General features: G+C 47.0%; 2 protein-coding genes across 2 annotated transcripts; both read right to left on the bottom strand.

The window, feature by feature from the left end:
- Positions 1–21,270: 21,270 nt before the first annotated feature.
- LOC138941771 (uncharacterized) lies at positions 21,271–22,107 on the bottom strand. The gene has a single exon (XM_070311657.1). It carries the CDS (start codon positions 22,105–22,107, stop codon positions 21,271–21,273), a length of 837 nt encoding a protein of 278 aa, XP_070167758.1.
- A 2,416-nt stretch (positions 22,108–24,523) lies between these two features.
- LOC138941770 (uncharacterized) lies at positions 24,524–25,471 on the bottom strand. Its single transcript, XM_070311656.1, has 4 exons — positions 25,405–25,471; positions 25,238–25,318; positions 24,844–25,075; positions 24,524–24,648 (listed from the first exon to the last, which is right to left on the bottom strand). The coding sequence occupies exons 1-4, from the start codon at positions 25,411–25,413 to the stop codon at positions 24,524–24,526; spliced, it is 447 nt and encodes a 148-aa protein (XP_070167757.1). The 5' UTR covers positions 25,414–25,471.
- Positions 25,472–25,761: the final 290 nt, after the last annotated feature.

Here is a 25,761-nt window from a genome sequence, read left to right as displayed (position 1 = left end):
GCGATTTTACCTTCATGTATTAGTGCGTCATCTTTTAAATGTTTCAATTTTATTAATGAGATGGTCGATCCTGAATCGTACAACATCTGTATTTTCTCGTTTTTCGCTTGTCGCATTGGTAAGGTTATTAAGCAATAAGTCCGTCTTTTTCTTTGCACGTGGCATATCTTTAATATGCGTAACGCGATACTCAGATGCAGGTCGCGGTTGTCTCTTTCTCGCTTCCTCCTGCTCGTCTTCGCTGCTGCTACTTGCGCTATCGGCGTTTCTTTTTTGTTGTCGCGGTTTCTTTTGATCGCGTATATTTTCGTCGCGCGTTTTTTGCTGATTTCCGACTTTTAGTTTATTTGTATTGTTTTTCGGTTTCCCTTTTAGACTCCAGCATTCGTCACGGCTGTGTCCTGTTCTTTTGCAATGCGAGCAATATTTACTTATCGCGTTTATTCGCGAGGGTTTTTCCGGCTTCGGGAGCGCGTATCGGCTGCTACGGCAATCGCGTCCGAAATGTCCGTTTTTTCCGCATTTAAAGCATTGTGGTGTCGGATTTCGACTATTTCGCGAGTAACTAAATTCGGTTTTATTTTTATTAGCAAAACCACTCGTTCTCGCTGTTCCGGGTCTGAGTTTTTCTTCGGCGCTCGCGCCCGTTATCGCTTCTTGGAGCGTCGTATATCGCTGCGCGCGTACGAGCACTTGTAATTCGTCGTGTAACCCGATTTGGAAATTTATTAATGCCTGCGCCTGGATCGTTTGTTGAATCGTGCGTTTTGATAATGCGGAATGCTCTTGTCCTTCGATCATCGAATCGTATAATTTCATCGCGAGTAGATCAACGCGTTGTCCGAAAGCGTACGCAGTTTCATTCGGCTTTTGTTTTAGCGAGTTGAATTCGATCTGTAAATGTGTCGTGCTTTGTTTCGACTGGTAACAAGTCTCGAGTTGCTGCTTTAATTCGTCGAACGTTTGTATATCTCGCGTCTCAAAGTCCTGCATCGCTTTCCCTTTTAATTTTGTAAATAAGATTGCTTGAATTAACGATTCTTCGTCTGCGGGGTTTATGTTCTGAACAGCGTATTTGCACGCGTTTAAAAATTCTTGCAGTTTATGTCGCGAGGTTTCGTCGAACTCGGGGATCATTATTCTCGCTTCCTTTAACGGTAGATAATTCGGGGCGACGCTTCGTCGATTTCTGATATCGCGTCCCGTTCGCCCATATGTCGTTTCAAACGCATTATTATCGTTTTCCCTGTTAATGTCTGTATGACGGGGTAATTGCGTGTCCGCGCTCTCTAATCGCGTTACTCGTATGTTTAACGAATGGATGTCCGCGCGTATTTCATTCAAAATGTGGATTATCTGTATATAATCTCCTTTTTCTTCGCGGTTTGTTTCGTGGGGCGGTGTGTGATCAGCCTCCACTATATTTCGGTTCATTTGGTGAATGGATCGTCGCATTCTTTCTATTTCCTCGTCTACCGCGCTTTGTGGCGGGTTCGCGGGGGTGTTTTCTCGCGGATTTCGCGATTCGGCCATTTTACTTTCTTGTTGGCTATAAATTTCTTCCGGATCGAATAGATCGCTTTCGTAGGAAGTTAATGAAAATTCGCGCCGTAGGGATACTCTACTTGGAGTTCTACTAATATACGGTCGCGTACGTCTAGTCTCGCGTTGAGTGTCGTCAGTGGGGTCAGTCGTATTACGCGGGAATAGGCTTTCGTTAAAATTGTTAAACGGAAATTCGCGTTCTGTGACGACGTTTTCCGGTAACTCGGGCTCGCTTTCGCTCGAGTATTGAGTTTCTAAGTTTTTTCGCACGTTATAAGGATTTTCTCGCGGTGCTAAACTTAATTTAATCGCTCGTCGGGCTGGTTCACTCAGTAACCACGATCGGTTCGCTATCGGTTTCGGTATATTCGAACCTTCCGACATTCACGCAATTAATTATTAAATTTTTTCGGACTTACAATATTATGACGGCTCGCATGATCGCTCGCTGTGTTAGTAGGTTGCTGACGCTGCAGTCCTTCGCTCGGCGGCTGATACGGCTGACGATGCTCGTCGTACGGCGGTCGTTGTCCGTAGAATTATGGTAGGTCGTGAGGCTTGGCGGCTCACGTTTCTGCTACAGCTGTTGCGGCGATGCTCGTTCTGTTGTCCTTGCTTCACTTGTGGTTTCCGTCAGCTTACGTTTTACGTGTGCTGGCGTGCCTGCCCTGTTTACACTCGGGGTGCTTTGCAGGTCTTGGGGAAGGCTTGGCTGCTTCCGTCCGTCAATTTTAATTCGATTTGTAGCTGGCGTGCCGTTTTCGAATACAGTTGTGTCTTTTTCAGGTCTTAGCGGGATGAATTCGCTGACGTCCTCCGGCAGATCCCACCGCTGCCACCAATTTTGTTATGCCTCGGGTGAGGCACGGTAATTTTCGGGATCGTTGCCGGATTTAGATTTAGGAATCTGGGATACGTCTGGCGGGTTACCCGAAATTCTGGACACTTTTTATATTCAATAAAACTTTTATTCACTACAAATGGTCTTAGTTATAATTCGTCCTCGTTTCTATCATCTACTCGTGTCGCGTATCGCGTTATCTGACACTCGCGGACGCGTGTTTGGAGTCGGGTTTACGTCGCGAGACTAGCTTCTCGATCTTCACGATTTTCACTAAGTGTGACTACTCGCGACTATTAGCGTTACGGCCCGCGTAATATTAATTGATGGTAAAGACTGCCCGCCGCTCGTTAGCGATGGGTCTTTTTATTGTCTCCCCTTGGTTTCCCAGGAGGGGATCGTTTAGCGACAAGACCATGCGTCGTGTCGCTCGATTTTGCGGCAAGATCCGGATGCAAGCTAAGGAGTTCTAAGTAGGACTTCTTTGCTTGCATTTTCGCAATTTTCTTTCTGCTTTTCGGTAGGACTTCTACGTTGCATTTTCGCAACATCCTTATTCCGCGTGCCTTGGTTTCCGCGTTTTCGTAATGGGTGATTGCGCGGTCGCTCGGGCTTCGCGCGTGGCTCGCGTTGTCAGCGCTTCGTTCGGTCAACGTTCGTAACGTGATCTGTATTCGCGTTACACGTTGAGCAATATCTTATTGATATAAGATAAGATTTTGCGATACCTTTTTTTTGTTTTTTTGTAACGGAGGGGAAATGATTTTATGCATACCCCGCCTCGATGGGGTTCGAGGCGGGGTTATGTGGGACTCACCCCGGCCTAAACAAACGGCCGGGGACTACCCACTAAAACCCCTCCGGGTGGTCTTCTTGGGCGTTTCTGGGGGCCTCTCTGGAAACTGGCATATGCACTACTTCAGAGAGGCCCCCCGCCCACAAGCCTTGCCCCCTGGGGGAGTAGTTATTCCTCCCCCAGTGCCCACATTACGACGTGGGCATCGGCTTCCCTAACTAGGCGAGAGGGGGACCACCGCCCCTCTCGCCTCCCTCCCGGTGTTAGTCCCGGGGGAGGCGTGGTCGGGCCCAGGTACCCCACCTGGGCTCCGACCACCGGGCCCGACCTCGGGGGTGGCGTCCGCGACGAGTCAGCGGACGCCCCCTGAGTTCGTCGGGGCCCTGCGTTGGCGCAGGGGGTCTTCGATGGGGCCGGACCCGATCGTGGCCCGGCCCCCTCCCCCCGCGCGCGCCCCCCCTGTCTGGGGCGGGTTTCCGGGACCGCCGTGGGCCAGTGTGGCCCCGGCCCCCGTCGACCCACCCCGGGAGGTCCGTGGGGCGCGGCGGTGACGTGCCGCGCCCCTCCGGCCAGGGGATGCGGGGGGTCCGCGGGTCCTGCCCGTGATGGGCCCTCCCCGTTCGCCCCCAGATCCCCCGGCTGCCCCTCCTCGGTCCTCCGGCGGACGCCGGGGAGCCGCTCCCGCTCTCTTTCGGCCTCCTCCTTCTGCAGCATTACTGCCTCGCAGAAGGAGGAGACCGCCCCCCAGGACTCCTCGCTCTCGAGCATAACACCCGCGATGCTCGAGAGCGAGAAGTCAATATCCCCAATTATGTCGACGAGGACACGGCGCTCTTCCGCCCACGCTGGGCACACCTCCAGCGTGTGCTGCGCCGTGTCCTCGTCCCCCCCGCAATGATGGCAGCGTGCGCTGTCCTCCTTCCCGATGCGACACAGGTATGCGCCAAAGCATCCATGGCCTGTAAATACCTGTGTCGCACGGTAAGACATCTCGCCACCCGCCCTCGTGACCCACTTGATCAAGTGAGGGCGGATGGCCTCGACGACGCGCCTCCCCGTGTTATCACGGGGGTCGGAGAGGTGCACGTCCCACCTCTCCAGAGCGCGCCGCCTAGCCTGAAGCCTCACGGCGGCCTTGACCTTTGCGGTCAAAGTCACGCCTAGCCCGCCGAGCTCCCGCGTACGCCTGTACACAAAAGCGTACATGTCGGCGTAGAGCTCGACGGGCGGCGTCCCAGCCAATAATGTGGCCGCCGTGTGCGACACCGTCCTATATCCGCGGACCACCCTGATGGCCACCCTCCGAAAAACTCGGCGCAGCAGCATCTTGCTGCGCCTACTGGCCATCAGGGCGTCCGCCCACACTGGTGACCCATAAAGGGCCACCGCCCGGACGGTGGTCGCATATAGGCGACGCACCCGGCCATCCGGGCCCCCAAGATTGGGCAGGAGTCGGCTAAGGCTGAGTGCCACCGACTCCGCCCTGGGGGCCAGGCGCCTAAAGTGCTCGCCAAAGCTCCAGGCCGCGTCCAGGTAGAGACCGAGGTACTTCAAATGGTGTCCCACCCGGACGGAGATGTCATCCACCGTGACATAGGCCTCGGGGGGGGGGAAGTCCTACGCCTCCCCCTATGCATGAATAGCGCCTCAGTCTTATGAGGCGCCACCTGCAGGCCCATGCCACGGATGGCGCGGACAGCGCACGCTACCCCTACGTTGGCGGTGTATACCGCATCCCCCCAGCTTTTTCCCCCGGCCAACAGCAGAGTGTCGTCTGCGTAGCAGACGACTCTGCAGCCGGGGGGGGAGAGCAATACCCAGCACTCTATTGTACGCGAGGTTCCACAGAGTGGGGCCCAACACTGACCCCTGTGGAACCCCGCAGTACAGGTCCCTTCTGCGCAGGAGTACCCTGTTGTCCGGGTACTCCAGCCACCTGTCCCGGAAGTAACTCTTAAGGACCTCCACCATGTAGGGAGGGAGGCCAAAGGTGTTAGCGGCCTCCCCTACCCTACTCCAGGGCAGGGTGTTGAAGGCGTTGCGAATGTCCAAGGACACCGCAACCACCACCCTGCCCTCCTTCATCATGGATTCCGCGAGGGACCGTACGCGCAGGATTGCGTCCACGGTCGATCGCCCCCCGCGGAACCCATATTGGTCCTGGCGGCCACCCGCGTCGAAGGGGGGGCCCTCGGTTGGAAAGAGGGCCCCCAGGACGTCCTCGAGGACCTGGGGTTCCAGGGACTCCGTCACGGGGGGCACCCAAGATCTAAGCTTGTTCATCACAAGCCTGTATGGGCGCCCCCATGGGTCTGTGTCCAACGAGCGTAGGAGTTCATCCCACGCTCGGGCCTTGGACCTTCCAATCTCGGCGCTGAGGGCGTTCCTTGCGGCTCGGAACCCCTCATACGCTTCAGCCGTCCTCTCGGCGTCCCGACGACGCCGAGCCCGGGTGAAGCGGCGTCTGGCCGCAACGGAGCATCGCCGTAATTCGGCGATCTCCGCGCTCCACCAATACGCCGCTCTTCGCGGGCGGGGGCTGGTCCGGGGCATTGCGAAATCGCACGCGTCGCGCAACGCGCCCCGGAACCAGTTCACCTCCTCGGTGATCCCCCGCCCTTCCCCCCCGGGACACGGCCAGTCTGCCGCGAGGACGGCTGCGATCAGCCTGTCCGGGCTCAGCTTAGTGAGGGCCCATCTCCGTGGCCGGGCATCTCGACGGCCTTGGGAGCGGCCGAGCACCCCGTGGCGGGCAGCGTGTAGGACCACCTCTATATAGAGGTGGTCCGAGAGTGTCTCGCACTCCGCTACCCGCCAGCTAATGATCTTGCATGCGGCGGAGGGGGTGGCCCAGGTCAAGTCCGGGACTGATTCCCCCTGCCACCGCACTAGGGTGCTCCTCGACCCCGTGTTGAGTAAACACAGGCCGAGTGCCGCCGCCCAGTCCTGCAGGGCCTCGCCCCTGGCGTCCGTGAACCGGGAACCCCAACGCGTTGATTTCGCGTTGAAGTCCCCGGCCACAATAATTGGGGCATCTGTCGGCGGAAACAGGCCGACACCCCGTCCAGAAACGCCTCAAACTGGGCGAGGCCCACGTTAGGGGAGATGTACACCCCCAGTACTGAGATGGGCCCCCACCTGACCGCCACCACTCCCGCCCCGGCCTCGACTGGTGTGCAAGGCGGGAGTGTGGGGTCGTGCCTCCAAGTGATCGCGACGGAGCCCGTCCGGTCGCCAATCCAACATGGACTGGCTTCCGGAACCTGGTAGGGCTCCGCCGCGATCCCCAACCCGAAACCACGCTCCGCCAGGCCATGCAGGAAGAGGTCCTGCGCCCGGCGAGCGTGGTTCAGGTTGGCCTGCAAAATGCCCAGGGACATTTATTTAGTTGTCCCTGGGCTCCGCCATCACCACCTCCGCCATCGAGGCGGGGGCCGTGACGGCGGTCGTCCGGGCCCTAGGGGGCCTTTTCTCCTTGGGGGCCTCCATTGGGGTCCCCCTGTCCTCCGCCCCGCGCTTGCGGGTATCGGGCGCCGCGGTAATCTCGGCCAGATTAACTGACCGGGACGTTCCCGCGGCGCTCTTCGGCGGGAGGGGCTCCCGCTGTTTGCCCGGCCGCTTCTTGGGTCACAGGGTGGGGGGTGCATCTTGCACTCCCCACTCTGTGATCGGCCGGGCGCCCCAAACCCGCGCAAACCGGGCACCTGACCTTTCCGGCGCAGTCGCGCGCCAAGTGCCCCGATTCGCCGCATCTATAGCAGCAGCCCCTACGGTCGATGGGGCTGCTGCAATGCTGCTGGACGTGGCCCCTCTCCAAGCATTTGAAGCATTGTAGAGGGCGCTTGTCCAGCAGCTCTACTTGTGCCCGGGACCATCCTATCTGGATGGCCCGGGCTGCCGCTATCTTATTAGCGGCCCTCAATGGGCACTGCAACCATACAGTGCCCAGGCCGCGGGTTGGGAACCTGATGTCCCCAACCCTCACGTCTGCCGCCTCGCAGCCTCCCGATCCAGAGACGGCCGCCGCGATATCGGCGGCCGCAATTGACCGGTCGAGGCCCCGGAGCCTGAGCTCCGCCTTCCTTATCGGGCGGGCGAGACGGACCGCCTCGCTGCCGGCGAACACCCGGCAGAGGTCGGCGTACAAGGCGTCGGCCCTCTGCGACGCCGTTGGTCCGTCTTTTTCGCCCGACCCGGCGAGCTCCACAACCATGGCCCCCGTAGCGGCCTCCCGAACCCGGAGGGAGTCGATTCCCAGCTTTGGGAGATCAATCTCCCTCCGGGCCCTTGCCATGGTTTCCTGGTATGCCCCGTCGGCGCAGGTTATAGTGACCGCTGCCGATCGGGGCACCCTGCGCCTCGAGGCATCCCCTCGTTGGCGCTTCTTTGGCTGCTGCCGCCCCCCAATGCGTTGGGTGGACGGCGCCGCCTTTGCGGCTCCTTTTCCGGCCGGGGGTTGGGCCGCCTGCGCGGCCTTTGCCCGTGCCGTCCTCTCCCTCCGCCCCACAACCCTCGACCAGGAGTCGTCCTGGCGGGGGACGACGGGGGGAGGGAGGGAAACCCCCGATCCCGTGCCACCGGCCTGGGATCGCTAGGGGTGGGCGGGGCTCTGCTCCGCCCTCCCCTGCCCCGGCCGAGGCGCCGGCAGGGGGGAGAGGCGGGAGATCTCTCCCGGGCGGGCGACTGACCGCCGGCGTGGGTCCCCTAGAGGGTCTACCCCGGCCCAATGCCGCCCGCATGTCGACAAGGGTGGCGATCTGCTCGGTATACCAGTCATACCAAGCTCGCTCACCCTCGCCGACGACTCCCGGCGGGTAGCTCGCGGGGAGCGGCGCAGAGGTACCCCCCAAAAGGGGCCTCATCGCCGCCAATCCCCGGCCACCCGCCGACGTTGGGGATCGCAATCCCTTTCCCCCCCTCGGGGGGGACGTTGGGGACCCCTGTCCCATACCCCCCCTATGAAACGTTGGGGACGTAGGTCCCTTCCCCCCCCAACGTTGGGGACCCCTGTCCCTTCTTCCCGGCTTGGGGCTCCACCCTCACTGGAGTCCCCAGCGCCTCCACCGACTTCACCCGGGGCACCCCCCGCTTTTTGCGGGGAGACCCCCCGGGCGGGCCGGGGAGAGCCAACTGGAGGGAGGGTTTGGCGGCTCTGACTGCCGCCAACTCCCCTCTGAGCTCACGGACCTCTTTTTGGAGGTCCGCGTTGCGGTCTCCGAGGGACTTAATGTCCCTTCGGAGAACCGCGAGCTCTCCCTCTCCCTCGACCCGCTGGGCCCTCTCCGCCAAGGTACTGGCCGCTACCCTCACCAGGGCCGCGGTCTCCCTTAGCCTCTTTTGGAGGGGGCCCTGCAAGTTCCCGGAGCAGGCGGCTATCCGATCAATGGCTGCCGCCTGCTCCAGGCTACGCGCCGCTATGTCCGGGGTGGGGGCTTGCCCCACCTCGTCAGCGCATCGTGCCTCGTAGGTCCTGAGTTCCCTACTCGGCGGAGGGAGGGGAGCATCCTCCGACAGGGCCTTCTTGGCCCTCTGCTTCCTCTCCCTTTCTCTCCTACGGGCGGCTTCCGCCTCGCGTTTTTCGCGGAGGCCCACAAATTCGCCCGTAGTGGGCGGTCGTCCTCGCCCCCGCTTCTTGGGGAGGTCCTCCTCCATTACCTCATCCCCCTCGGGGGACATGTACCCCTCGGTGTCCTCGCTCGCGAGCGAGGCCCGTGATGAGGGGACGGGGGTGGCGCAGCTGCTGCCTCCCCGTGAGGAGTCCTCCTCCCTCTCATTTGAGCGGGTGAGGCTCTTGCCCCGACCCGCTTCGCCCCGGCTGTATGGGTGCGCCCTCGCCGACGAGAGCGAGCGCGACCGGGACTCCGACTTCGACGAAGCCGGACCCGGTCGACCCGCCCTCCGCGTGGTCACCCTCCTCTCACTATCTTCGGCGATAGCTAGCTCGCCGGGGGCGCTCGTCGGCAACGCCCCCGGTGGCCCGTCGTGTGATGACGACGAGGGGGGAACCGGGACTGTATCCCCCCCACGCCGGCCGCTGTGGGTTCCGAGGCCCACTGCGGCGGTAAGTTTTTTATCTTTCGTTGTACCGTCCATATTTGTATCAAGAAAGATGGTTTGATTTCGGTGTTTTCCTTCACCTAGGTCGGTTGGCTTCACCACGCCTGACGAGCCCGACCTGCCCGGGATTTTTTACTGAGGTTACCTACCTCTCCTTCTCGCTCGATCCCTCCTTCCCTTCCCATACACACCCCCTCCCCCCCTTCCCGCAGATCCCCAATACCCACCCCACCCATCCCCAATACCCACATACACCCACATACCCCCCTCAACCCACACAAACCCCCCAGAAAAATAACCCCAATAACCCCCCACAATACCCCAATACAATCCAAAATAACACTCATCCAAAATAAAGAAAAATAATACTCATTCACACGACGATCGAGTTGGTGCACTCTTAGACCCCTTCCAGGAATGGAAGGGGAGCCCCCCCACCACGACAAGGTGGTGCACCATCGGGGGGGAAGATTTTGTGATACCTAGAAAGGCAAAGATGAAGTCAAAACCAAATTGGCTAGAGAGACATTAATAAACAACGAGATTACTTACAATGAAAACGGAAAGCTCCATATGTCTGACGGTAATTCACAATGTATATGTCACAATAAATTAATCTCGAAGACATGTCGGGAAACAGTCACGTGTATGTAAGAATCAAGACGAGACATCGAGAAACAAGTCCCGAAGCAAAAGTAAATACAAACAAATGTGTGTACTAAAATATCACGTAGGGAGACATACATATATAAATAAATAAAAGTTAGTACGGAAAAACAAACGTTTATTACAAAAACAAAACGAACGACATCAGTGTTATAATCTAAAGTATAATAAAGAATTAAATAGCAAAACACATAAAATTCAAAACTTTGGAAGTTTATCTATTGCTTCGAAATAAGTCTTCGGCAAGCATCCGGTGTCTGTCTACAAATTTAAATTATTCTTTTGCTTTTTAGTATATATCATTTTAAACTTATTAAGAAACCGTTTATTGTCCAAAATTTCCACACCATTCCAGTTAAAATCATGATTAGTCTCTAATCTATGATTTGTAATGACAGAACGACTCGCAGTATTTCTTCTTATATGATTTTGGTGTTCAGAAATTCTCGTATGTAATTGTCTTCTAGTTTATCCGACGTAAGACGCGATACAATTTAGGCAGTTCAATCTATAGACTACATTATTCAAAGCGAATTTTGGACATGTGTCTTTTTGTGCTCTGATAAAATTTCCCATCTTGTTAAGACTAAAAATGGAAAGTCTAACGTTTAAATCTTTAGTAATCCTTCTAAACTGTTCGAACACTCCATGCATATACGGGATCGTAAAATAAGAAACAGGCTCATCGTTCTGTCTTTTATTTGAGTTAACCCTATTAGATTTTATAATGTTAACCAAAGTTTTCAAACGTTCGTGGAAAATTCGGAACACGATATTTAAAGGATAATTATTATTTAATAAAATTCTTATGACCAAATCAATATTTTTCGTATGGAAGAAAGGGTGAGAGAGATAGAAAACTCTATCTATAAGACCAATAACCGTGCTTCTCTTTAGGCAACGGGGATACTGGGATAAAAAATTCAAGTATCTCCCAGAAAATGTTGGTTTATGGAATCAATCAAACATAATATAATTATTATTGAGGATTAAAGTTACATCAAGAAAATTAAGTCTATTACCAACACCAACCTCCGTAAGGGAATCGGAGATGGAAAGAATTAAAGATGTCTAATGTGTGTTTAAAAAGGGGAACAGGTACGGCGAGTGCTACGTCATCCATATATCTAAGGAAGAAAGGAGGTTTGAACTTCAATGTTTTAAGTGCTCTGGTCTCTAAATCCTAGAGAACAATATCCGCTATTATAGGTGAAAGTAGAGAGCCCATAGGCGCTCCAAAGGTTTGCTGATAAAAAACTCCATTAAAATAAAAAAACGTTGAATTTAAAATCAGTTTAATAGCTAAAATGAATTCCGAATTGGATTGTACAATCAAATTTAATGTGATCCCATCTTCTGGAAACACTATCTATAGCACTATCCATAAGAATATTGGTAAAAAATGAAATAACGTCTAAAGAAATAAGATTAAATTTGTCATTAATATAAAAATTGGAAGGTTTTTTAACTAATTCAAAACTATTAGCAATATGGCTATCAGTGTTAGAAAAACTTTTTACCATAATTCTGTGCAAAAAGGAGGCTAAGTAACATAACGGGCTATTTATCGAGGAAACTATAATTCTCAAAGAAAAACCAGGTTTGTGTATCTTTAGAAGACCATAAGCTCTCGGTAATATTCCATCTCTAAAAAGTAGAGATCGATATGTGGCCGTCGAGATATACTCCGAATTTTTCCACTTTTCCAGTTAACAAGTCTCGTAAACACATGGAGAGTTTTTTAATCGAATATCTTTCAAAATGATATTATACGTCCGAGAGTCCTTAAGTAAATCCTCCATTTTGTTAATATATTCGTCTCTGTCAAGAGCCACAGTAATGTATCCTTTATCCGCTTTAGTCAAAATTAAATTCTGATTATTGTTAAAAAATCTTTTAATGGCAAAAATAGCTGTTTTATGTTAACGTCAAATTCATTATCTGGAGTAGAGTAAGATGGAAGTCTGTTAATAATGCGTGTGGAGCGGTTTCTAATGATAATCCGTTTATTAACCGGGAGTTATTTCAGATTATTTTCTATATTTTTGATAAACTCAATAGTTGTTTTATCAGTATTGTTCACCGGAACATCTTATTTATTTATGAAATTACTGTATTTATTTTTGTAAGTTGCTTGTAATGCGCTGAAGATCGCCCAAAGAATGGGACCAAAACGTAAGCTGATATTTCAAATTATCTGTAAAAAATTTCTTGCGCTCCAAGTACTGTGCGAGGTTCGTATTGCCCTTACATATATTTTTATTTATATTTATATATTTTTGAGCCTATTATATTGTTGCGTCCGCGGCCCGAAATTGATATTACTCGAATACGCGCGACACAACCGGCACTCGCGTACCGCGACGTAAATAAAGAACACGTATTAAAAAGAACAAGAGGAACTTTAATAACAGCTTAAAACACAGAACAGAAAGCACAGAACAGATAATCTCGTAATCCGTCAATCCGTTCGCTCGGAATCACTACCGACGCGAGACTCCAGATGGCCAGATTCTCTCAAGATGTCCACCGTTGTTTAACAACAACCCTTAGCAACGTGTTTGGGGATGTTCACCCGGAGACGGATACAGCAGATTCAGGAATAACTGCCACAGACGATTTGCAGGGACGCAACAATATCTACTCTTCTTTTATAACGCAGGCTGAAAAATGCGTCCTCACTCCTTTTTTTGTAACATTAAAGTAATTTTTGGACCTAGAGTACCGGTCACATTTTTCAAATCATGGATTAAGTACCGTAAAGCGGTTATTATTGGAAGATTGAAAATTGAGTTTTTACGGAAATGCATTACATCTAACATTACCCCATCACATATAGGCTATCTTTTAGCCAATTTTGAAAACAACTTTACACAGTCGAGATCTATTATTAATCTCAAATATTGTAAACATCGTTCCATTAAAAATTTGTTACATATTGAGCTAAAGGACCTTTACTCTTATGTCAGATTGCACACAATCAAATATATAAATTGTCTCAAGCATTATATCGACATGTACCCCTGTCTATCTGCAATGTTTTTTTTTAGGCAAAATGGACCATTGTATTCCTTTTTCATTAATTATCACGATAGACTCACTAAAAAAATTTAATTTTCTAATGACTGAACAAAAGAGAATAGAGGAGGATATTGAAACCATACATTATTATTGTAACTTACCCCCCACTCCGGAGACACCTGATGACCACAAACATCCTATTTTTTCATTGAAACCATTTAATTGTCCTTTCAATGGCCCTATCAATCAGATTACCGTTCAAATCAATCCGGACTTTTATACTGACACTCAACAGTCTGTTTCTAATATCAATAAAAGCTAGTTTATTAATTTGTCTTTAACTGTCATCTCTAAACATATTCATAGTCTAATACAATTGGGTGAAAATTTTAGTCTTCCGGTGAACAGCACTGATAAAACAACTATTGAGTTTATCAAAAATATAGAAAATAATCTGAAAAAACTCCCGGTTAATAAACGGATTATCATTAAAAATCGTTCCATATGCATTATTAACAGAATTCAATCTTACTCTCCTCCAGATAGTGAATTTAACATTAACATAAAACGGCTTTTTTTGGCCACTAAAAATTTTTTAACAATAATCAGAATTTAATTTTGACTAGAGCGGATAAAAGATACATGGTAAATATTGACAAAAGGGGAACCAGTCTCAATGACCTTGACCTTGACATATGTTGTCAGGGTCATCATCCTGAGTAACTCTCAAAACGTTTTAGCCGTCACTCATTGTTTACTGAAAAGTTATTAATAAACAAAGATTTGTATAAATCAAAGTTTGTACGTAGTCTGACAATAAAAACTTAATATTAGATATAGTTTACAGAAATAATCCTTTGTATACTACACACACTTAAATACACACTAATACACTTAAATAAACATACAAGTTTGTATATAGGGTGTGCAAAAATAAAATATTACTATGTTAAATTAATTTTTTATTGGATATAGTTTGCTCATTATTTGAAAAAAAGATAAACCCAACTATATGAAATAATGGGTAAGAATATCCAATTCTTATGTAATTTTGCCTCCTGAACACGAATATGAAACTCAAAAATAGAGGTTGGACTCGCAAATCGAGGAGAAACGCAAAAATCCAACCAAACGCGAAAATTCAACTCATGTCCGAGAGATTCATTTTTAATAATTCACTCCTGGGATATACGTTTGGGTTAGGTTATAAGTAGTGATACTATGAGAGTTCTAACTCTGGTCCTCTGAGGGGGGTGAGGGGCAAGGGGAAAACGGCGCGGGGGGTATGACGTGGGGAGACCGCGGCGGAACTGTAGGCGCGGGGGCCGCGGAGAGGGGAGAGATAGCGCGAGGCGTCCGCGAGTAGGTGTGAGAGAGATAGCGCTAATGATATTCTACAGGTGTGGGAGAAAGATAGCGCGAGGCGTCTATATGAGCGTAAGACAAGGATAGCGTTTGCATGCACGTTGGAAAAGGATGGCGCGAAGATATTGCATGCATGTGAGAGAAGGATAGCGCGAGGCATGCACTTGGGAGATAGAGAGAGAGAGAGAGAGAGAGAGAGAGAGAGGTAGCGTTTGCATGCATATCGGAAAAGGGAAGAAGAAGGTGCAGAAATAACCGACATGTTTATTTAATATAATAATAATAATAAGTTTATTCAATACTTGTGTTTATAATACAATGTGTGTGTGTATGTGTGTGTGTGTGTGTGTATGTGTGTGTCTGTGTATTTAAAAAAAATAATAAAAATAATAAAATAATAATAATAATAATAATAATAATAATAATAATAAAATAAAATATAATGTGATGGCGCTCCTTCTGAAACAGAAAAATATATCTTGTTAGTATTGTATAATGCGCTTTCCCTAATTTATTGGGTTGAGTAAAAAGTCATTGCGTATTTTTGCAACAGATGGCATTAGTTCAGTTTTGGCAGTACTAGAGTCATTCACACATATTTTTATCATATATCGTTTAACAGCTGACGATTTAAGCTTCATTCTAAAAAAAAAATTGAGCAATTTGGTTGAGTTTTGAAGATTTTACAAGTTGAAGATGGAAGACCAAACTGTGCATTTTCGCTATATTTTACTCTTTTACTTCCGTAAAGGGAAGAACGCGCGTCAAGCTTGTGAAAAATTGCGTAAAGTTTACGGTGACGATGTTCTACAAGAACGTCAGTGCCAAAACTGGTTCAAGAAATTCCGCGCTGGTGATTTTGATCTCAAAGATGCTCCTCGGTCAGGAAGGCCCACCGAGGTTGATGACGACAAAATAAAGGCATTGATCAAGTCAAACCCACGTTACACGACACAAGAGATTGCAGAAACATTGAAGATCAGTCAAAAAAGTGTTCACGTCCACCTAAAGAAGCTGGGATACGTAAGCAAGCTCGATATTTGGATTCCTCATGAACTCAAAGAAGTTCATTTGATGGCGTGTATAAACATCTGCGATATGCTCATGAAACGTGAAGAAAACGATCCTTTTTTGAAACGAATGATAACTGGTGATGAGAAGTGGATTGTTTACAAGAATGTGGGACGCAAACGGTCTTGGTCCCGACGTGATGATTCGCCTCAAACGACTTCAAAAGCAGAACTTCATTAGAGGAAGGTTATGCTCTCAGTGTGGTGGGATTGGAAGGGTGTGGTACTTTTTGAGCCCTACCCCAAGGAACCGAACAATTAATTCGGATGTGTACTGTCGGCAATTGAACAGTTTGAACGAATCTGTCATCCAGAAACGTCCTGAGCTCGTCAATCGTAAAGGAGTTGTGTTCCATCACAACAACGCGACTGACTCATGCGGTGGTAATCACACGTCGGACAGTCAGTTGCGGCGCGCCGCGCCGCTCCTGCCTGCCTTCTGTACTCGATGCGTGATTTGCTAATTATTTTTGTTTATAACTCAAAAATTATGCTTCAATTCAAATTTTGGTAAAGGAAAAATTGTTTTAGAATTGTATCAGGAATACATCTTTTTACGGACGGAAGGTTGCTCCGGAACACCCTGTATATAGGGTGTCATTTTAATCAATACACGCAAATATCTCGTGAAGTAAGCAAGATGGAAAAAAATATTTTATACAAAAGTTGTAAGGTTCAGAGGGGGACACATGGCGAAAATATGGACTTGATCTTGAGTGACCTTTTCAAGGCCAAGTCAATGTGATCGATGTTTTTTTAAATAAAACCTCTCATTTTTTATTACATATTCTTGTAGCTTATCTCAAGAGCTTTTCAAATAAAGTATTTTTTCATTAAGTATTTTTTGACTTATTTTATATTTTGATCTGACATATTTTGATATAAAAAATAAAGTATCTCGTAAAATATTTAGTTTTCGATTCTTACTATAATATTTTTATGTACAGAATAATGAGACAAATCAATTGGTATAAAAAAATAATTGTTTTTAAAAGAAAGTATGCAATTATTTACAATGTATTTTTTTTAACAATTATTTGTTTGTCTTTACACTAATTAATTTATCTCATTATTCTGTACATAAAAGTATTACGGTAAGATTATCGAAAAGTAAATATTTTACGAGATATTTTATTTTTTACATTAAAATATGTCAGATTAAGATATAAAATAACTCAAAAAGTATTTAATGAAAAAATACTTTATTTTAGTGTTTTGAAAAGCTCTTGAGATAAGCTGCAAAAATGTGTAATAAAAAATAGGAGTTTCCATTTAAGAAAACACCGATCACATTGACTTGGTCTTGAAAAGATCACTCAAGATCCAATCCATATTTTCATCATGTGTCCCCCTCTGAACTCTACAACTTTTGTATAAAACATTTTTTTCCATCTTGCTTACTTTACGAGATATTTGCGTATATTGATTAAAATGATTTATATTTTAAATGTATTATAAAAGCGATATTATTTGCTATATTTTGTGATACGTTACTTTTAATTAGAAAAATAATAATTCAATTATAATAGTAATAATAAGTATTTGTGGCAGTTGCGTGTGATGTGTTCGAAGATAGGATGTCGATCGAAAGGTAGAATGCGTGGTCTATGTATCGACAATAAATATATTCTCCTGATTATATATGTACAAGTGTTAAATTTTGTGTGGCCCTGAAAAGGGCCGATTGCGTCGCGTTTAGCGACTCCTACGCGTGGCGAGGTTTTCTCGCCACGAGATGTGTGGTGTGGTTCGAGTCCACTTCAAGGGTCCTTGCCCGGTTGTGCCCCTGGGCTTCGCCGGTGTGGAAACCGCTCGCCGGATACTTGTGGAGGCCCTGTGATACGCTGCCTCTGTTTGCGTGGCCGTCGTCCTGGTGGTGGCCTCCCAGTCGGAGTCGGAGGACTGCGTGGCCCGCTCCTGTTTGTGCGGTTGCCGGTGTTGCGTGCCGCGATGTACCAGGCTGCGACGATCCGTCTGGGTGGCCCGCTCCTGCTTGTCGCCTCTTTTTGCGTCGCTCCTGGGAGGTGTCAGCGGCGGTAGTGTCAGGAGTGCTGGCACCGTTGCTGGATAGGAGGGTGATGTATACCTCCTCAGTCGGATGTCCCAGGTAGCGAGCAGGCTTCTTGGAGGACGTGTGAAGTTGACGGCCGGTATCTCCAGCGGCTCCAGCTTCCAGGGCAGTAATGACCACTGTACTCGCTTGGCTGGTGGTTCGCTATTTCGCTGTGTGCCCTCCTGGTCCGCTCTCTGCCGTAGGTCGGCCCCTGGTGAACGGGGCGGCAGCGGTCGTGAAGGCGAACCTGTTAGGGCGCTGTTTAACAGCTTTTTTGACGCTCTAAGCGTATATCAAAAGAGTCGTGCTCACGTATCTGTTGCTTGCGCTCTCGAAAGCGTGAGCAGACTGTCTTGCCTTGTCGCTTCGCTACCTTATATACTGTTGTTGATGGTATTCTGATAGCGAGATTTTGGTTTGCCCAATTCGCCGCCTCGCGGTTAGGTATTTGACTACCTGCTCTGTTATGCACGTGCTTATCCCGTGCTCTTCGTCCTGTGCGCGGCACGTGCTCAGCGCGTGGTCTTCGTCCTGCGCGCGGCACGTGCTTAGCGCGCGGTTCTTGTTGTGCGCGTGGCACGTGATTAGCGCGTGGACCTTTATTTCCCGCGAGTATTTCGCGCGCCTTATATGGCATGCGTTTCTACCTGGTGGTGGATTATCCGCCACAGGACCCCCTTGGTTGTGGTGAAGTCCCTTTACTGGTCAATGTTGAATCTGACCGGTGGTCGTATTGGTCTTCCGGATCGGGTGTATCCCTTTTTTATTGGCTGTTTCTGTTCTTGCGTTGTTGGCGTTGCTGGCGATGTTGGCGTTGTTGGCGATGTTAGCGTTGTTGGCGATGTTAGCGTTGTTGGCGATGTTAGCGTTGTTGGCGATGTTGGCGTTGGTTCTTCTTCTAGGACGTATGCTGGTTTCAGTCTGTCTATTGATATGTTGACTGGTTTTCCGTTGACCTTGATCTTGTATGTCTTCTCATTTCTTTGCAGTACTTCGTACGGTCCGTCGTATGGCTGTTGTAGCGCTCCGGTTGGGGCGTCATGGCGTACGAAGACTTGTGGTGTCGTTGCCATGTCCTTGAATATGAATACTGCTTTCTGTCCGTGCCTTTTTATTACGGGTCTTAACTGTTGCATAGTTTTGCGTAGTTTCTCAACTACTGTGTCTGATTGTTGCTCTCTCTCCTGTCCCTGTTGTTCCCATAGGAATTGTCCAGGGAGCCGGATTGTTTCTCCGTAAACCATTTCGGCGGGGGTTGCCTGCAGGTCTTCCTTCCATGCGGCTCTAATGCCTAGTAGTATTGTTGGTAGTACCTCCGTCCATGAGGTGGTTTGATAGCATTTGATTGCGCCCTTCAATTGTCTGTGTAAGCGCTCGACCATTCCGTTGGCTGCCGGGTGGTATGCTGTTGTCCTTATGTGCGTCGTACCGGTTAGCTGTGTTAGTTGTTTGAATAAATCTGCTTCAAATTGTCGGCCCTGATCCGTTGTAATTTTTGCTGGTGTGCCGTAGCGTGTGATCCATTCTGTGTATAAGTGTTGTGCAACTGTTTCTGCGGTTATGTCTCGTATTGGGATGGCTTCTGGCCATCTCGAAAATCGGTCTATGATGGTTAGGCAATATCGGTATCCCTTCGAAATTGGTAGAGGTCCTACAATGTCCATATGTATATGTTGGAATCTCTGTGTGGGATTTAGGAAGTTTCCCAACGGTGTTTGATTATGCCTTGAGATTTTTGCTTTTTGGCATGGTATGCATGCTTGTGCCCATCTTGTGCAGTCTTTTTGTGCTTGTGGCCATACGTATCGTTGTGTGATGAGTTTTACTGTTGCCTTTCTTCCTGGGTGTGCCAGGTTATGTAGTGACAGGAAGATTTGTCGCCGTAGTGCTTCTGGTACGTATGGTCGTGTGATTGGCGTTTCCGTGTCACAATACAATCCGGTTATTGTTCCGGGAAGAGGTATCTTTGTTAGTTTTAATCCTTTCTTTGCTTTCAGGATCTTTTGTAACTCTGGGTCTTCCTCTTGTGCTCGAGCGAGTGCTTCGTAGTTTACTGCCTTTTCTACAGCTTCTACGCGAGAAAGAGAATCTGCCACGACGTTTTCTTTTCCGGAGACGTGTCGAATGTCGGTTGTAAATTGTCCGATCAATTCGAGGTGTCTGGCTTGTCGTGGTGAGCTGCGCAGTGGATCTTGTCTGAAGGCGAACGTAATCGGTTTATGGTCCGTGTATACTGTGAATGTTCGTCCTTCCAGCAAGTGTCTATAATGTTTTACAGCAACGTAGATCGCTAGTAGCTCTCGATCATACGGGCTATACTGCTTTTGTGCGTTGTTAAGTTTTTTACTTAGAAACGCGAGTGGCTGCCATTGTCCGTCTACTCGTTGTTGGACTACAGCTCCGATTGCGGTGTCTGAGGCGTCTGTTGTTACCGCTAATTCTGCTGCTGGATCTGGATGTGCTAGTAGTGTTGCTCGAGCTAAGCTGTTTTTACAGCTGGTGAATGCTTCTTCTAGTTCTGTCGTCCATGTGATAGGTGTTTTTCCTTTCTTCTTTGGACCTTTCAGCACGTCGTTGAGGGTTGCCTGTTCTTTAGCAGCCCCGGGGATAAAACGTCTATAAAAGTTTATTATCCCCAAGAACTGGCGCATTTGTTTAATGCTGCTAGGTTTTGGAAAGTTTCTTATGGCTTCTACTTTTTCAGGAAGTGGCCTAGTACCTTCTTGTGACACGAGGTATCCGAGAAACTTTACTTGTTTTGCCTCGAAAACACATTTGGCTGGATTTATTTTGATCCCGTATGTATCTAATCTGGTAAAAACTTCTCTCAAATGTTTACTGTGTTCCTCTTTTGTTTTTGAGGCTATCAGTATGTCGTCTATGTAGGCATAACAGTAATCCAGTCCGTGCAGGATTTCGTTTATAAAACGTTGGAATGTTTGTGCAGCGTTTCTCAATCCGAATGGCATGTATATAAATTCGTAGAGTCCGAATGGTGTTGCTATTGCCGTTTTTACGATATCGGCGGGGTGTACCGGGATCTGGTTGTATGCCCGTACTAGATCGATTGTTGTGAAGATCTGTTTCTGATGCAGCGTTTGCGCGAAGTCCTCTATGTGCGGAATTGGGTAGCTGTCTGGAATCGTTCTCGCGTTTAGTTTGCGGTAGTCTCCGCATGGTCTCCAGTTATTCTCTTTCTTTGGCACCATGTGTAGCGGTGATGCCCAAGGACTTTTTGATGGTCTTATAATTCCCTCTTGTAGCAAGAGGTCGAACTCCGCTTTTGCTGCCTGTAATTTATCGGGTGCCAATCTGCGTGGTCGGCTTGCTTCCGGCTGTCCTGGTGTTGTCGCTATATGGTGCTCTGTATTATGTTTTGCTATCTTCTGCGCTCCTGCGGGCTGTGTGATTCCCGGAAACTCTGCTATTATACGGTGGTAGAGTGTTTCCTCTTTCACAACTTTTATCGAGGTGACTTCGCTGTATTTTGCCGTTCCTGGCGTGGCCAGTCCGGTTTTCCCGTCTATTAATTTTCGGTTCTTGACGTCTGGTAATAGGTGATATTGAGCCAGAAAGTCTGAGCCGATGATTGGTTGTGCTACGTCTGCTACCGTGAAGCGCCATGGAAATGCTCGTCTCAATCCCAGGTTTGGTTGCAGGGTTATCATGCCGTACGTTATGATCCTCGTGCCGTTTGCTGCGAATAGATCGAATGGCTGTCTCTGCTGATTTCCCTGCCTAAACCTGCGTGGATAGACGCTTATGTCGGAGCCTGTATCTATCAGAAATGTTATTTTTGATTTCTGGTCTTTTATGTACAGGCGGCGAGGTTCTGTGTCGCCGTCATTGGCCGCCCTCAATGACTGCTTTCCTCGTTTTTTGGCTGTTTGTACGTGCATGGTTGAGTGCATTTGCGTGCCTCTGCTCCAAAGCGTTTGTGATAATAGCATATGCCCTCTTGTTTCGGTGTTCTTTGATAATTTCGGCTCCTGCTTCTTGAGCGTTCTCTCGTGCTGCCTCGGGTGTTCCTTTGCTTCATGAACCTTGTCATCTGTGTCGTGAGTGCTGCGACCTGCTTTGTCAGCATTTCTATCTGTGCTGTCCATGGGTTGGCTGCTTGTGTTGCTGCCGTTTGCTGTCCGATTGCCGCCACGAGTGTCCGGTTGCTGACCTCGTGTATTCGGTCTGCTTGCTCTGCTACGCTGCTCAGTTCGTCCTCCGTTCGTGTAGCTAGTATTGCTTGCATTTGTGGAGGCAATCGCCCTAGCCACAAGGTCCTTAGCAGCTCGTCTGATACCGTCGTTCCGGCCAAGGTAGTCAGATGTCGTAGAAACTGCGACGGTTTCCTGTCGCCTAGTTCTTCGTGCTCAAGGAGTTGCTTTATCTTTTGCGCCTGTGAATCTGTTAGGCGCTGTATGAGGGCCTTCTTGATGGCCTCGTATCTGCGAGTTGCTGGTGGCTGCGTGATGACGTCTTTGACTTCTCTTGCTTGCTTAGGTTCTATCCGTGAGAGAACGTAAGCGTACTTCGTGTTGTCATCTGTGATGCTGCTCAACGCGAACTGTCCTTCTAGCTGCGCGAACCACAGCTCCGGGTCTTCCGGCCAGAAGGGTGGGATGCGTAGTCCCATCCTGCTTGTTGGCTGGTCTTCGTCGTCGACGAGTATCGTGCTATCCTTCGGGTTTCTCGGCATCCTATCACGTCGGGGTCACCAATGTGGCAGTTGCGTGTGATGTGTTCGAAGATAGGATGTCGATCGAAAGGTAGAATGCGTGGTCTATGTATCGACAATAAATATATTCTCCTGATTATATATGTACAAGTGTTAAATTTTGTGTGGCCCTGAAAAGGGCCGATTGCGTCGCGTTTAGCGACTCCTACGCGTGGCGAGGTTTTCTCGCCACGAGATGTGTGGTGTGGTTCGAGTCCACTTCAAGGGTCCTTGCCCGGTTGTGCCCCTGGGCTTCGCCGGTGTGGAAACCGCTCGCCGGATACTTGTGGAGGCCCTGTGATACGCTGCCTCTGTTTGCGTGGCCGTCGTCCTGGTGGTGGCCTCCCAGTCGGAGTCGGAGGACTGCGTGGCCCGCTCCTGTTTGTGCGGTTGCCGGTGTTGCGTGCCGCGATGTACCAGGCTGCGACGATCCGTCTGGGTGGCCCGCTCCTGCTTGTCGCCTCTTTTTGCGTCGCTCCTGGGAGGTGTCAGCGGCGGTGGTGTCAGGAGTGCTGGCACCGTTGCTGGATAGGAGGGTGATGTATACCTCCTCAGTCGGATGTCCCAGGTAGCGAGCAGGCTTCTTGGAGGACGTGTGAAGTTGACGGCCGGTATCTCCAGCGGCTCCAGCTTCCAGGGCAGTAATGACCACTGTACTCGCTTGGCTGGTGGTTCGCTATTTCGCTGTGTGCCCTCCTGGTCCGCTCTCTGCCGTAGGTCGGCCCCTGGTGAACGGGGCGGCAGCGGTCGTGAAGGCGAACCTGTTAGGGCGCTGTTTAACAGCTTTTTTGACGCTCTAAGCGTATATCAAAAGAGTCGTGCTCACGTATCTGTTGCTTGCGCTCTCGAAAGCGTGAGCAGACTGTCTTGCCTTGTCGCTTCGCTACCTTATATACTGTTGTTGATGGTATTCTGATAGCGAGATTTTGGTTTGCCCAATTCGCCGCCTCGCGGTTAGGTATTTGACTACCTGCTCTGTTATGCACGTGCTTATCCCGTGCTCTTCGTCCTGTGCGCGGCACGTGCTCAGCGCGTGGTCTTCGTCCTGCGCGCGGCACGTGCTTAGCGCGCGGTTCTTGTTGTGCGCGTGGCACGTGATTAGCGCGTGGACCTTTATTTCCCGCGAGTATTTCGCGCGCCTTATATGGCATGCGTTTCTACCTGGTGGTGGATTATCCGCCACAGTATTGTTTTGCGTTTTACTATTTGTAATAAAATCCGTAATATAATAGTGCTATTTTATACATTATATTATATTATATTATATAAAATATTTATTTGGGGGAGAAACATAATAATGTAATTTTTTAATAAAAATAATATGCATTTTAATTATCTCGAGAGAATTTGTAATATTTCTATAAATGTAAAATTTATTTTATGACAAATACTATTTCAAATCCTCACAAACTGAATTTCTTCTAACAATAAGTACTTAGTTAGTCAATTATTGTTTTCATATTTAGTTTTTATTTTTTAGTTGTTTTTTAGGGGAAAATTATCGTTTAGTTTTTTATTTTTTATAAGAAAATTATTTTTTGAGGAAAAATTGTTTAAAAGTTGCTTATTAGGGATTAAGTTAATTTTTAGAAGAGAATATTTGTTTAAACTTTTTATTGCGCACGTTGACTTCTTTATGTATTTGACGTATTTTTTTTATTTGTGTCAGCTTTCTTTAATAGGATATATATATAAAAGCAATATTTATTACCTTCAAAGTTGGGTGTGATTTCGGACCATTGATTGAAGGTTAACCTTTAAATGATAGTTAATTGATGGTTAACCTTCAGTTAATGGTTAATCCTTAAAAATGACGGTAACCCTGAAAATAAGAATCCTCAAATGAAAGTAACACCCAAATGAGAGTAAACCCCATATTTGAATGTTCTCAATTTGCATTCGATAATATATGCAAAATCATCATCAGATGCGAGATTTATATACATATACTCTTATTAGGGTATTACTCTCATTTTCATTTCAGATTCCCTAAACAAAGTAGTAAATGAATGATAAAAAAAATCAACTCTGATTTCTTATTTTTAATTACATCTTTCAAAAATTCAACTTTTATTTTTCTAAATACGATGGAAAGTATAATTTATGAAACAAATCATATAATATCAAATAAAATATATCAAATAAAATAAGACGTAAAGTATTTTGTATACATTTAAAATAAAACTTGTATTTAAAATCTAATCTTGTATTTAATCTAATTTAAATAAAAGAAAAATAATCTTTTCGATTTTTTTTTAAAGCTTGCTGCAAGTTTTGTACTTATATATATATATATATATATATATATATATATATATATAATAATAGGCATTGTGTGTGTGTGTGTGTGTGTGTGTGTGTGTGTGTGTGTGTGTGTGTGTATGTTGAATCAATCATATTAAGCTTTTTCTGAAGTCGAGACTTTTTTGAAGTTCCGTGCGACATTCTTACATTTATTAGTTACTGCAGTATTGAATAACTGTTCCGCATTGTTCACATTTTTAAATGTGAGTAGTACATAATCTGTAAACAAATATATAAATTATTATTAAAATTTTATAAATTCATTTTAATTTTAACGTAGTTTTCTTGCACACAAATACTTCTTGTTCGCAGTATACATATGTATTAATATTACAGTGTTAATACAAATTAAAAAGAATAGCAATTAATTGATTAAAAATGCGATAAATTAAAAAGAATCCTTATAATGTTTACCTTTTATTGCATTAAATTTATGATCTTGGTCCAAAGGTTTTTTTTTCCTCTCTATTGAACTTTCTATTGATTTTATGTTGTTCTTTTTTCCTGTTCTAGATGAACACGCAATCTCTTGTGTTGAAAACAAATGACCCATTAAATCGCAGGTCATTTTACCAATATCAGAAGTCCGAATTTTCCGCATAATACTTTCCGGAATATTGACTCCTCGACTAAGTGATATCATATTCTATATAACAGATGATAACAATAAAATATAGTGAAAACTCTCAAAGAATTAAAAATTGCAGATAAATTCTCATTTTCCATTATAAAAAAATATACGAAAATTTGCATACATTTTAATTTTGCACAAGATACGATCAATTTACAGCGAATATATAGTACATACCTTGTCTACACAAGCATTATTCGCACTTTGCGGATTCTCTGCAGACGATGCCATATTTACTTTTACATCTGTTTCGACTTTCTGCAAAATACATAAACATACAGAATTTCAATTTGTACATACAAGATATTAATTTATAACAAGTAATACATATACCTCTCACTTACACAAGTCATATCATTGACAATTTGCAAACTTTTTGTAGGCGATGCAATATTAATTTTGACATCTGTATCAATCTTGACTTTCTGTAAAATATTTTCATTATTGCACAAAATTATTTCATTTTTATTAATTGACGTATCAATGGGAAGAACTTTCTCAACATTAACCTCATCATTTATTTTCTCATTATCTTTTTCTAATTGCTGCACCTGTAAAATGTATATTAGAAAATATAAAGACAAACATTTTCATAACTAATAAAATAAACTTTTAATAGATGTATAATTTATAATATAAGTGATATTCTTACCAAATCATCAGAACGGACAATCCTTACATTTTGGGTTAAATTTTCAATA

Source organism: Polyergus mexicanus, unplaced genomic scaffold (genome assembly GCF_030449975.1).
Source record: "Polyergus mexicanus isolate NDT 795.1 unplaced genomic scaffold, iyPolMexi1.0 SCAF_20, whole genome shotgun sequence".
Taxonomy (NCBI): domain Eukaryota; kingdom Metazoa; phylum Arthropoda; class Insecta; order Hymenoptera; family Formicidae; genus Polyergus; species Polyergus mexicanus.
The sequence above is the reverse complement of the archived record's forward strand: the minus strand, read 5'-3'. Positions and strand labels throughout refer to the sequence as shown.